The 12868-nt window shown below is 38.1% G+C and overlaps 1 protein-coding gene across 2 annotated transcripts in view; it reads right to left on the bottom strand.

The window, feature by feature from the left end:
• Positions 1-1964: 1964 nt before the first annotated feature.
• Positions 1965-12868, bottom strand: part of dagla (diacylglycerol lipase, alpha) — a 63472-nt gene continuing 52568 nt past the window's right edge. The window contains exons 18-20 of one of the 2 annotated variants that reach the window (XM_067445152.1): positions 12057-12183; positions 5917-6080; positions 1965-5106 (exon numbers count right to left, since the gene is read on the bottom strand). In XM_067445152.1, the coding sequence (XP_067301253.1) occupies positions 3981-5106; positions 5917-6080; positions 12057-12183 (1417 nt within the window). In that variant the 3' untranslated portion in view covers positions 1965-3980. Of the gene's footprint in view, positions 5107-5916; positions 6081-8297; positions 9721-12056; positions 12184-12868 lie in introns of those variants that run through there. The other variant, XM_067445153.1, reaches the window with a different exon arrangement.

Raw genomic sequence — 12868 nt, 5'->3', positions numbered from 1 at the left:
CTGCGGGAAAGAAAAAAAAAGATAGTGCTATCAATAGCCAAAACTATCTGATTTTGTCAGAATAGATTTATACAAGCAGAGTTAGGTAGTAAAGAAGCATTCTCAATACCAGCAGGAAATGACTGAGGTGCCCTTAAGTAAGGCACCTCCCCGAGCACCACAGCAAAAATGGCTGTCCACGGTTTGCACTGTGTCTGTTACTCACTGCTCCTAATGTGTGTTCACTAACTTGGATAGGTTAAATGAAAAAAGACAAATTCTGAGTATGGTTACCAAACTTGGTCTTCACTGAACAATAATACAGTTAAGCCAAAAATAATATTTTAACCCCATGGGAAACCCTGACGTAATGCAATATTGTGCGCACTTCGTGTTGCTGATAACAAAGCATGGAATTTCTTTCTCTTTGTATTTTTATATCAATATGGTACAAGGTTATCCTATTCAAATCAATAATAAACAAGTCAGATGAAAAGTAATCCAAAAAGTAATCAAGTAGTCCGAATACGTTAAATAAGTAATTTAGATTTCATTACAACTACAATTTTTCATGTAATTTGGAATCAGTACAATTTGTAAGTAATCGACCCAGCACTGCCTACAAAGAGGAATTTAGTTTTACTGCTATTGAGTTTTTGAAAATTAGCTCAAAAAACAATCTTTAATTTCAGCAAAACAGCTGAACTGAGAACGTGGAGGAAAGGAACCCGAGGGCTTGGAAGACAAGAGCTGGGAGTCATCAGAGTAGCAATGAAAAGGGATATCATATTTACTTAAAAATATAAGTAGTGAGTAAATAATGAATAGAAGAGGGCCCAAGACAGAACCCTAAGGAACACCAGCGGTAACTTTAGATGATTTTGATTGGAAATGTTTTAAAGTTATAGTTTTGATGTTTGTTGAAAATTTGATGTTTATCTGCTTACCCCGAGGCAGTCCAAGATAGGTGTGTTTGTTTCTTCAGTAGAACACAAATGAAGAGTTTTAAGTCCAACCGTTGCTCGTATGATCCATGTCAATGGGGTCAAATTCTAATTAGAAACAAACAGAAAAGAAACAAACACGCCTACCTCTTTGCCCTGGGGGTAAGCAGATAAACATAACATTTTCATTTTTGGGTGAACTATCCATTTAAGTTGAACGAATTGAGCGCGACCAGAGATGTGATCTAAACAAAGAAAGGGGGGTGCCAATAACAAATGGCCAGTGAAAGGAAGTGCTTAACCTACAGGATTAATCGTTTAGTAGACATTTATATTCTTACATTTCTCATAAACTCGAGAAAGAAATGACTTTCTTCACATTATGCGAAAGAGTCCAGTTGATAAGGAATATTTTTGTATTCTTTACTTACTGCATTTTTTTCTAATTAAAAATCAGAAAGTCAGCTGGGATACTGTATTTATGGCCCTTGAAATGAGTAAAACAATAATAATTGTAAATTAAACAATTTTGTATTAATTTACTGTATGAACTGTATGTAAGAAATGTATTTCAATTAATCATAAAATGGTCCTGATATGTCACTAGACATTAAGAAATCATGTTAATTTCAAATACTTATATCACTGACAACAGTAGTCCGGCCAGGATATTGTCATTTAAAAGTTGTTGTTGCAGCCCTCAACTGATGTTGATGTTGACATGTTGTGTTTTGGCCTGAAGCTCAGCCCTCCACCTATCGACCAATCACGAAGTCAGTAGTGTTTCTGCATCCGGGTTGCCAGATCTGCTCTAGTTGCCACAGCTGCGACTACAAACGCTCCTGCTGATCCTGCAGCCAATCTGGCAACCTCGAGTCTGGGGGAGGGGGAGAGGGGATACACCGCTCTACAGTCAATTGAAAGGGATTGCAGTATCAGTTTTGGCCACAATTTTACATGCACTTGCTTTAACTAGTATCAAGCACAAACTGCGTCGAGCCTCATTGACAGCTTAATAAAGAGAAACAAAGTCAGTTTGAGATCCATATGTTTTATTCTATTACAGGCAGGGCAGTGTAAGTGTGTGCATTTAAATACATTCTCATTCTTTAAAGTTAAAAGACTGGCAGGGTATAGTGACAAACATGAAAAGAGTTTTTCCTTTTCTTTTCTTTTTTTTTTAAAGAATGATGGTTCAATCTATATATTTTTTGAAGTAAACATATGGCCACAGTATCAGAGTTTTGTTCCTGAATAGTCATAATTATTCTCTATTTATAATTTTTACTATAGATATATCAATATAACTATACATTTGTGATAAAGTCATCACTATGGTACATGATAGAGCTTTTTTTATTGGTAAGTCCCATTTATTTTATATCTATTTTTTGAACACAACAACTGGAAACAAGACAGTATTTACACTCACGTGAAAAGGCAGTGCTCTACACAACTTTTTTTGTGAAAAAGTACAGCAGTCACAGTTTATAAAGTAATGAGTTATTTAGTAAAGCAGCATTTAGAGAACAGGAAAATAAGTACTGAATATGCCAGACTTTTGATAGTTTATATTACATTTACATCATAAAAAACGCAAAATTAGTAAAAAGCCAGAACTGAACCAAAAAACATGAAACTAATTATTGCATGCGATCAAAGCATGGGAATTGTGCTATAAAACATTTTTGAAACAATCAATAGCATACAAAATAAAATACTTGTCACTTAACACATTTGTGACTTGTGGAACCATTGTGACAAACCGCTGTACTTTTTCACACAACCAACCCAAAAACTCAAACACTTCATCCTGAAACGATATATAAAAAGCAAGTCTAAGTTATTAAAATATTTTGCCGTTGAGATAAACCACTATTTATTGTAATATAGCAACAACAGTAGAAATGATTTTTAAAAAAAGCAGATGAGAAGAAATCTCTCTATGCTTATTTTGCTACTGATTGCACTCCATACCCATACCAAATGATACTTTTCTCATTTGTACTTTTTTTTTTTTTTTGCACATGTACTGCATCGCAGATTCAGGCAAACCATTTAAAGGGCGCGTTTTGTGACTGGTGCACGTCCTGTACCATTCAACTCCTCCTGATGTCATTTGCATTTATGGGCAGTGGTTTGTAAAAATAAATAATAGTAATTATCATTATATATTAATTTCACAGATTCAAACATTTGACTTGTATGAAGTTAGCTTTTTGGCAATCGGGTGGAAAAAAAAATGATATAAAACTTGCATGCGTAAATTCAAGTGGATTTATGTAAATTAGAGATGACAGAAGTTAGCAAAATGAAACGTTTTACACGAGCATACAGTATTTTCTCATGCACATTGAGAACTCAAAGATGTCCACCAACCGTCAGTGCCACCAATTACACATACTCAGCAGGACATTCCACACAATCTTCAATTAAAAAAAAAAAGTACAATCCAAAAAAAAATGTATTCTCCTTTGCCCGAGACATCCCATTCTCTGTCCCATTTTTCATTCTTGAAAGTCCTGAGGAAATTTACCCCACATCACTTGTGTGCTCCCCTTCCTGTAACTTAGTCTTACCTTTTTGCCTATTTCAGCTCTTCCCTTATATGGAATTACCAACCTTTGTGATAGCTTGGTGTTCTGTGGCGTCTATGTAAACATTACCGTAACATTAGTTACAATGTGAACGTATGGTCATTGTGCAAGCTTCTTTATATGCTAGCAACATCTTTTGTGTTCAAAGGAGCCTCTCAGCACCTAATGTGTTGTAGGCAGAAAATAGGACACTTCAAAATGGTGATGAACAAGACACAATGCATTCAGCAAAGACATGTCTTACAATAGTACAAAATGAGGTCTTCTGTTCTTGATGAATCTTTAACGGTCCATAAGTCTGGAAGTCTTGGACTGGCCGCGTTGCTACGCATGCACGTTTCTACAATCGATTCAGAAAGAGCAAAGAAAGTGGTCCCACTGAGTGTCGGGAAAGGAAACCACGGGGTAACCGTAGGGTAAAATAAATAAACAGAATGCATTGAGGTTCGAGAGCAGGCCACTACACTATAGACGACAATGCAGTTTCCTTGGGGTTGGGACTAGCGACGGAAGTTCGTAGCATTGACGTATGGTTGGTGGGTAGCGCTCCATCAGCAGGAGAGAAATCGTTGAGTTCTCCGGAGGATGAGAGTGGGAATGATGGAGAAAGAGAGATGCCGGAGGAAGGGTCGGCCGAGCCGGCAAAGGTACGAGGGGGCTTGGGAACCAAGTTGGGCTCTAGAGTGGCTCTGGCCAGTAGTTGCCTGTCCTTGTCTGCATTTTTCATGTTCTGATCCGATTGGTGTCCTTCCGCCTGACTGTAAGATCCCCGTCCAGACTCGGACTCTGCATCGGACAGCTCGAGAGGTGGAGAGCTGCTGCCATCGAGCCTAAACAGAGAGTCCAGGTATTGGGCGAACTCCAAGACCGCCTGGCTGGGCGTGCCATTGGACAGTGGCGAAACTGATGGAAGAGTCTGGGACTGGCCACTCTCAAGCTCGACTTTGACTTCTTCTTCCTTAAGCTCTCTATCCTTAGGCATTTCGCTGAGCTTTTCTGGCATAGAACCAGTCCAGGGTGCTACAGTGCAGAATTCTTGACTGTTAGGAACAGCTGGTGGCTGGTAAGCCACAGGTGTTTCCGAAGACCGCCGGAAGTTCTTGCCCTGGCTGGTCGACTGATCTACGGTAATTTGTCCAAGTGAGTGTGAAGAGAAGTGCCTGCCGTTGCGGTTTTTGACAGGGAGATGATGGGCGTCATTGGAGGGTACTTCCAGTTCCGGAGGAGTAGGGCAGTATGGGCCGGCTTCCCCCAGCTCAAGGTCTACTGCGCCCTGGCTCAAGCCGTCTGCGGCCAGCAGCTCTGTGCGGGAGCTCAGCGAAGGATTCTCTTCTGGGATGGGAGCATCCAAGGGGAAAGGTAGACTCCCCAGACATGGTGAGCCCCTCAGGGCCGCAGATGATCGGCGGGAGTCCAAGCTGTAGACGGATTCAGCGTCAGATAGACTTTCCATGATGGCCAGGGGAGCTTTCCGCTCCCGCAGCTCCACAGCCAATCGCTCACGGGCTCCGGTGAGCACCACAGGCACCGGAGGAGGCGGACACTCCGAGAAGCCATCCAGTGAGATCTCAGAGCGGGCACAGGAACTACAGCAGGACAGGAAGTGGGCACGGGAGTAGAGTAGCATGTGGAGAAAATAAACAGACAGCATGGAGGGGAAAGAGAAGTTTGAAGACAAATAAAATGGGGGAATAAAAAAAGGTTTGATGGGGGAAAAAAGGAAAATAAGGAAAAAAATAATCCATAAGTAATTGTAATATTTAAAAGAAGTCATAAATAGAGGGAAAAAAAACAAGTGTTATGAAAGACAAAAAGCATAAAAATATGGATAAAAAAAATCAACATATCAAAAATTATATAAAATAACATGTAAATATTATGTATGTAATTTATATGTAAACATTATTTGGTATTATTTACATCAAATCAGTATATATATATATATATATATATAGAGAGAGAGAGAGAGAGAGAGAGAGAGAGAGAGAGAGAGAGAGAGAGAGAGAGAGAGAGAGAGTAAATAAAAATGTGTGGTGTAAAGGTAAAAATAATAATAATAGTAAGAAATATTTTTTTAGCAGAGAACAGGGGAAAGAAGGGGAGAGAAAAATAAGAAAGAGGGGAAGAAAGGGAGGATTATTGGTTAGGCAACACTAATGTGACTAACGTCTAGGCTGTGCTGTTCTACTGAACCAGAGAGGACGAGGGGGGAACTGTATACTACCATACACAGTACCTCTGCAGTCAGCATGAGTGAGAAGGACAGGCAATAGCATTAAAATCAAACGATGAGAAATGCTTAAAAACACCTAAAGAAAATCAACATCATTTATCACTCATTGGCATGGTCTGATTGGTCAGGCAGCTTGTTTCAAACTGGCCCTTGCAGAACTCACCGGACACTACTGTTTCTGCGGTGATGTGTGGCAGGCGTGGGTTGCGGTGAATTATTGGCATCGAGGAAGATCGTTTCTGGATTCAGGTCCACTTCTGTAGGACTAACCATTATCTTAGCAGCAGACAGTAAAGCTGTCTTCCCTTTATTATAGTTTTCCAGCACCTACATGACAGAGGGACAGAGAGAGATAGAATGCAAGTGTAAAGATATAAAAACACAAACAAGAATAAAAGGTACATGAATATATGAATAGACAAAAACAAGCAGGTCTCACAGCCTACTTGACACTGTGAAAAATGATATTTATATACAAGTGTGCAAGGTACAGTGTGCAAAGTGAAAAATATATTTTGATTACATATTTACAAGTTGTCATATCGACATGCAGAGTAATCATAATGTTCTTTAAATAAAACACTAGTAAAATGATTTGTACACATACTAGAAAGATTCTGTGCTGTAGATCTCCACGGCCCTTAACAGTTTTTTCACTTTTTATGCGTTTTGTTGTGAAATTGAGCCTTAAGCATGGCACAAATATCATATTTTTCCCCAAATCTAGTCGCTTTACATAATAATAGTTTCAAATCAACAAGGACAAAATTGAGTGGAAACAATCAAGGTAAAAAAGTCCAATTACACAACCACAAGTTTATGCGGATTTCTTTATTAATGTATGTAAACATATGAGTATGGATAAAGTTAGAGACAATAAATCACAAAGATATTAGTAAATGGATGCAGTGAAATGCAATGGACGAAATGGTGTAAAACAATCAATGATGTACAAGTAGCATGCAAAAAACAACAACTAATAATACAAACCATAAATGACAATAAAGTAATTACACAAATACACAAAACTATTACTTGAAATGAGCATTTATATAAACTTCAGTCAATTTGAGCCTTATAGAAGAGGCTGTTAGATACAAACGTAAGTGTTAATATATATATATATGTATGTATGTATAAAGCATCTTGAATGAACAATGAACTGCATGTTAGGTCATTTTGGCACTAAATGACTGGTTAGTAAACATGGTCTCTAGTCCAATGGTAAGCACATTTTCTGCAGTAATTCACAGATTTCCCCCAATATTAGTGCAAAAAAGTCATACCACGTTATTCTATGAAACACTAATGGAGATTTGAATCCAGGTCATACATTACAACAGTGTTCACTGTTCCTTTAAATGTACCCTCTGAGGCAAAACTACCACACCACCAACACGCAAGGTAAATAAACACTGATGCCCACCATAAGAACCGGGCTAAATCCACCTCCAAGAATAAAACACAAAGCATAAAAGACACACAACGGTTCTTTTCCAAAGCACCCAAGTGACAAACGTAAGGCACATGCAGAGGGACAGAAGCTGTAATGAAAGTCCTGCTGCAAACTGCTGAAGCTTAAACCAGACATCAAAACAGGAAGTGAAGAAAAACTGACAGAGAGACCAGGAACCTGCAGAAGGAAAGAGAATGACACCACAGATGCCCAAAAGCTCGAGCTGACGGATGTTTCTGGTAGTGAGAAACATTATTAGCTGCAAAGGAAGAAGGCACATGCATTTGATTGTACATTGTGTAAAATATAATACCAATGAAAAATGTGGGGTTGTAAGCATTTATGAATGTTTTTCAAATAAGTCTCTTATGCTCAGCAAGGAAGCATTTATTTAATTGAAAATACAGTAAAAAGTAGACTGGGTAAACCCAGCCCGATCTGTCGATTATTTGATTTCGCCCTGCAGCTCGGGCTGGAAACCTGTACATATTTCTATCCTGCTTCTATTACAAATTTGTCTTTCCTGTAGCTCAATGAGTAGAGCATGGCGCTAGCAACGCCAAGGTCATGGGTTCGAACCTTGGAAAGCAAGAATTGACAAAAATGTAAAATGTGTACCTTGAATGCAATGTAAGTCGCTTTGGATAAAAGCGTCTGCCAAATGCATAGATGTAAATGTAAATTTGCAGGGACCAATCACAATCCACCTGGCTCACTCTTTGTGGGTTTAACACAATGACGGATAAAGAGCCAATGGATTGTTTGTCTGATGGGTTGAAGGACTCATTTGAACTATGCCTGTTGATCAAGACTTCTCAGACCAAAGTTTGTCTTAAAAGATTAAGCTTGGTCTGGTGATAGCCAAAGTAACAAGAGTAATATTATGAATATAATACATAATTACATTTAAAATAACATTTTAATTGAATAATATAAAAATGTGATTTAATCCTGCGACACAAAATTTTCAGCATCATACTCTAGTCTTCAGTTTCGCATGATCCTTCAGAAATCATTCTGATATGCTAATTCAATAAACATTCCTTATTATGATCAATGTTGAATACAGTTTTTTTTTTTTTTTTTTTTTTTGTGTGAAAACTGATGCATTTTTTTTTGTCTGGCCATCACCAGACCACCAGACTCAATTTAAGATTGAACATTGGTCTGGGGAGTCTGCTCTGTATTTTCTACTGCACTAGAGGCGTGATAACTGAGCATTATTCAAATGACTCTGTATGCAATTGGATAGTCCTTCAACCAATCAGACCACAAGAGGTGTAATCAACAGGCAACGACCCATCGCTTCTCTATCCGTCATCGTGTAAAACCTGCCAAATAGTGAGCCAGGTGGATAAGCCAGTCTGTGATTGGTTTTTCGCAAAAGTGTAACAGAAGCAGTAGAAAAGAATGTACGGGTTTCCAGACTCAGTTGTCGGGCGAAATCAAATCGCCAGCAGATCAGGCTGGGTTTACCCAGTATAGCATTTTTTTTATACAATAGTTAGAACAGTAGAATAGAAAGTACAAAAGGGTAGAATTAATTAAAAATATAAATCTTTTATAACAAATGTCTTTACTGTCCCCTTTGATCAATTTAATGTGCCTGTGCTATATAAAAGTAATAATTTCTTTCTTAATAAATCTTACTGACCCCAAACTTTTGAGTGGTAGTGTATATCAAAGGCTTGAGACATAACATGTGGCACTAGAAGTGGTCTCTTTAGATTGGGCAGTAGAGGAACTCAATCTGTCCTGGGGAGAAGTAAAAGGTGTGTTATCAAAGATTGAGAGTTCGGCTGATGTGGCTTCACCCATTAGACTGGTATTTAATAGGAACTCTTGTGAAGAAGTACAATCTGAAGAGTTTGGGAATAGAGTGCTACTTGTGGAAGCTATCTTGTGGAATTGAGAGTGGCACTCAGGAACAGACACATCAGGGGAGGTATCTGACATTTTGGAAGATAAAGAGCCATCAAAGGGGATGGTTGAGTCTTGGACAGATGAGGGTATTTCTAATGTTGGCAAGTCCAACTTCATTGAAGTCAATGTAATGTTTGGGGCAATGTTTGTAGGATCACATGCAACCATTGAAGATTCAGGCTGAGATGTTGATGTTTGTTCAAGGGCAAAGGAAATGTCTCCTGGCTTTGTATCTGACCTAATGGAAGACATTGTAGGTGATGGGATTGGAATGGGAGTTTCTGTATTTTGAGTTGTTGATGTCTCAACAGCACTGCTGGAAGTTGCCGTTAAAAGACAGACAGTATTATAAAGTGATAAACCGTTCCTGTGAGTATCTGAACCTTGTGGCTGGACACAAACCGTTTCACTGGTCTTTTGAGAAACAGAGTATGTTTCTGGAAGTATAAAACATTCCTCTGAACTGAGAGGCGTAAGAGAGAGATCTGGGAGGGCATTAGGGACAGATACATGTGTTAGGATGCTAGCGCTCTGGCTTCCAAACTGTGCAGCAATCAGTTCTGAAATTAAATATGGGGTTTCCAGCACCTGTGAAAACAAACCAACACATTACCATACAACAGACTTTCAATATGAACAAAAGAACATTCATTGAAGAAAACAAGACAAGACAAGACAGAATGACAGCACAGTTTAAGAGCAACTACACTCTTAAAAGGTTCCACTTCCAACATTTTTTTTTTTAGTTCCCCAAAAGAACCATTCGTCTCAATGTGAAGAACTTAATCATCTGAAGAACCATTTTCCAATATAAAGAAGCTTTTGAAAAGTTTTCAAGGATGTTTAAGGTTATGTTTCATTGAACCATTGGTGGCAATAAAGAATCTTTATTTTTAAGAGTGTAGATTTGATGTAATGATTTGAGATATTATTCCACTGTAGCAGTTATGCACCCAAAGTTTAATACTTAGGGTCAGGGACCAAACTGCCTTAGCAAGCACCACAAAGAAAAAGAAACAGCTATGCCGGAAATGCACATGTAATTCCGATGACGACAGTTTCAAGGGGACAAATACAAATACAGACCTTTACGTACAGAAAAAAAACCAGACAGAAGACACATTATGGCTTAGATGTTGCAACAGACCTGGAACACATATACCTGAAGTCCACTGAAGCATTACAAAAGCATTATAAGCCATTGATTCTTGAGCCAGTAGTCACAAACCCAAAAGCCATTACAATAACCATGGCAGATCTGAGCACACCAGAATCCTTTGGTACTTATGTTATGCATTATGTTACAGGGCTGGGCAATATACATTTAAAAAAAAAATCTTTTTTGGAAAGAAAGTAATAGATTTATTCAGCAAGGATGCAATGAACTGATCAAAAATGACAACTGATCATCTGACACTGACGACTGGAGTAATGATGCTCAAAATTCATCCATCACAGAATTACATAACATTTGTAAATGCTCTTATTTTAGTTTAGAGAGCTTTGAGTGATGCAAATGAATCACTGAATCAGAGTTATGAATAAAGGACTAAAACGGAACAGTCTAATTCACGAAAGACAATCCAACTTATCTACATTATTAAAATATCTTGGTCTTAAGGTTCTTGTGATCACAAGTGTAAGACAAGGAAGTATTGTGAAACTAGTCTATTAAGCTTTATGGAAAATGAATGGCCAAATAAAAAGTACCCAATACACAATATTTATGACTGTGTATTTTTATATTACCAGAAAATCATTGCATATATATTACAAATATTCAAAATATTGTCCAGCCCTAGTGGGACATTCATGGTTGTTCTTAAAATTGCACTATTTTATGTATAGATGCTGGATCCAGTGTTAAGGACAGTTCACACCAAGGATCACAACTATAACGATAACTATAACAATAACTATATTAGCTCCACCTATTCGCTCTGTTCATTTAAAGCGAGCACTGGAGTAACATCATCTGCTGCTTTGAAGGGGGTCTTATAATGCCCCTTTTTACAAGATGTAAAATAAGTCTATGATATCCCCAGAGTGTACATGTGAAGTTTTAGCTCAAAAGACCCCACAGTTCAGTGGAGTGTACAGACCTCCGCGCGGGGGCAGAGGCACGTCCCCTCGGTAAGAATCACGTTCCAGGGGTTTTGGTTAGATCAACTCCAGTAGAAATTAGAAATCCCGTGGAAATCCCGTGGCACTGGGGTGCGATCAAAAAGGGCACTTTAACGATTAAAGGGGAAGGTGCTCAAGCCCCAGTTATAACTGATGTTGTCATCTTGCTTTTATGACGTGCTACTGCATTTGTGTTACGTGCTGTATTGTAATAAATGTAACAAAAAAATATGGATGTGAGTGACAGCTTGAGCAGACTACTAAATGTGCTCTACTATAACAACTCTTCCTCTTCTCAACATGGCCTCACCTCCTTTGTTCCAAGTTTCCTGGGGCAGGTTTTATGTAAATTGTATGTAAATTTTAGGGTGTCACTAACCCGTGAATAAGCTTGTTGTAGTCCCTACCAGCCATTTGTTGTAGTCCTTGAAAAGTTATTTAAAAAAAAGAAAATATCTCCCTTTGCTTTGAACTTTGTGTTGAGCCATTATCAGCTGTGGTGTGGGCTCTGCTATTCTTTATTACTTATGATTTTTAGAACTATATTTTTAATGTTATAGTTATCATCCTTGGTGTGAACAGGTCTTTACTCAGATTTGCCCAGAATGGAATTTCATCTGCCAACTGCATTTTGAAAGAGTTAGACAGAAGCGCACACACACACACGCACGCACGCACGCACGCACGCACGCACGCACGCACGCACACACACACACACACACACACACACACACGCACACACACGCACACGCACACGCACGCGCACGCACGCGCACGCACGCGCACACACAAACACACACCTTGTTGAGGCCATCCATCACCACATGGGGCATGTGTTCATTCAGCATGGCTGGAGAAATGATGACCTCATCAAAGGCCTTGTTATCCCCCCACAGAGCAGAGTAAGTGGGCTCTTCCTGACCACAACTACAGACAAGGTGAGAGAAAGATGGTAAGAGAAATCTCAGACTTAAATTAACTCTGTACAGACACTTGCATAACTTTGACTCACATTCAAATTTCATTATTGAAAAAACAACATATTCAAAATCCAAAATAAAAAAATCCCAGATTTCATAGAGGCACAAAATAAAATTGCAAAATGTCAAAGAATATATGACAAATAAATGAAGACATTGGATTAAATTTTTATAAAACGTCTTTGTAAAGGACAATACTTTTTTTTGTAAACTGCAAATTAAACGTTTTACAAATTGAGGAAATATGGATCATTTAATTGTCAGGTTTCCCACTCTTTTTCAGAGATCATTTTCCACCAAATTTCAAATAAAAAACACGGATCATAGATTCATGACCTAAAGTAAAATATTCCTCTTTCCAAAAGTCTTAAAAACCTATATAGTTTGTTTTAATTTAGTTTTTATTTACTATATTATTGACAGTGACTTTCTTGTCTTTTCCTTTTTGTAAAGAACACTTTCTATATTAATCTTAAATTATGTTATGATGTATTCATAATGCATTAATAAACAATTGCACTACTATTTAAAAGTTTGAGCTCAGTAAGATTTAAAAAAAATAAAAATAATAATAATTTTATTCAGGTACTGAAATATTGTATTCGAAGGAAAGACAATGTTACAAAATATAT

The sequence above is a fragment of the Pseudorasbora parva genome, chromosome 1, assembly GCF_024679245.1.
Source record: "Pseudorasbora parva isolate DD20220531a chromosome 1, ASM2467924v1, whole genome shotgun sequence".
In the NCBI taxonomy this organism is placed as follows: Eukaryota; Metazoa; Chordata; class Actinopteri; order Cypriniformes; family Gobionidae; genus Pseudorasbora; species Pseudorasbora parva.
The sequence above is the reverse complement of the archived record's forward strand: the minus strand, read 5'-3'. Positions and strand labels throughout refer to the sequence as shown.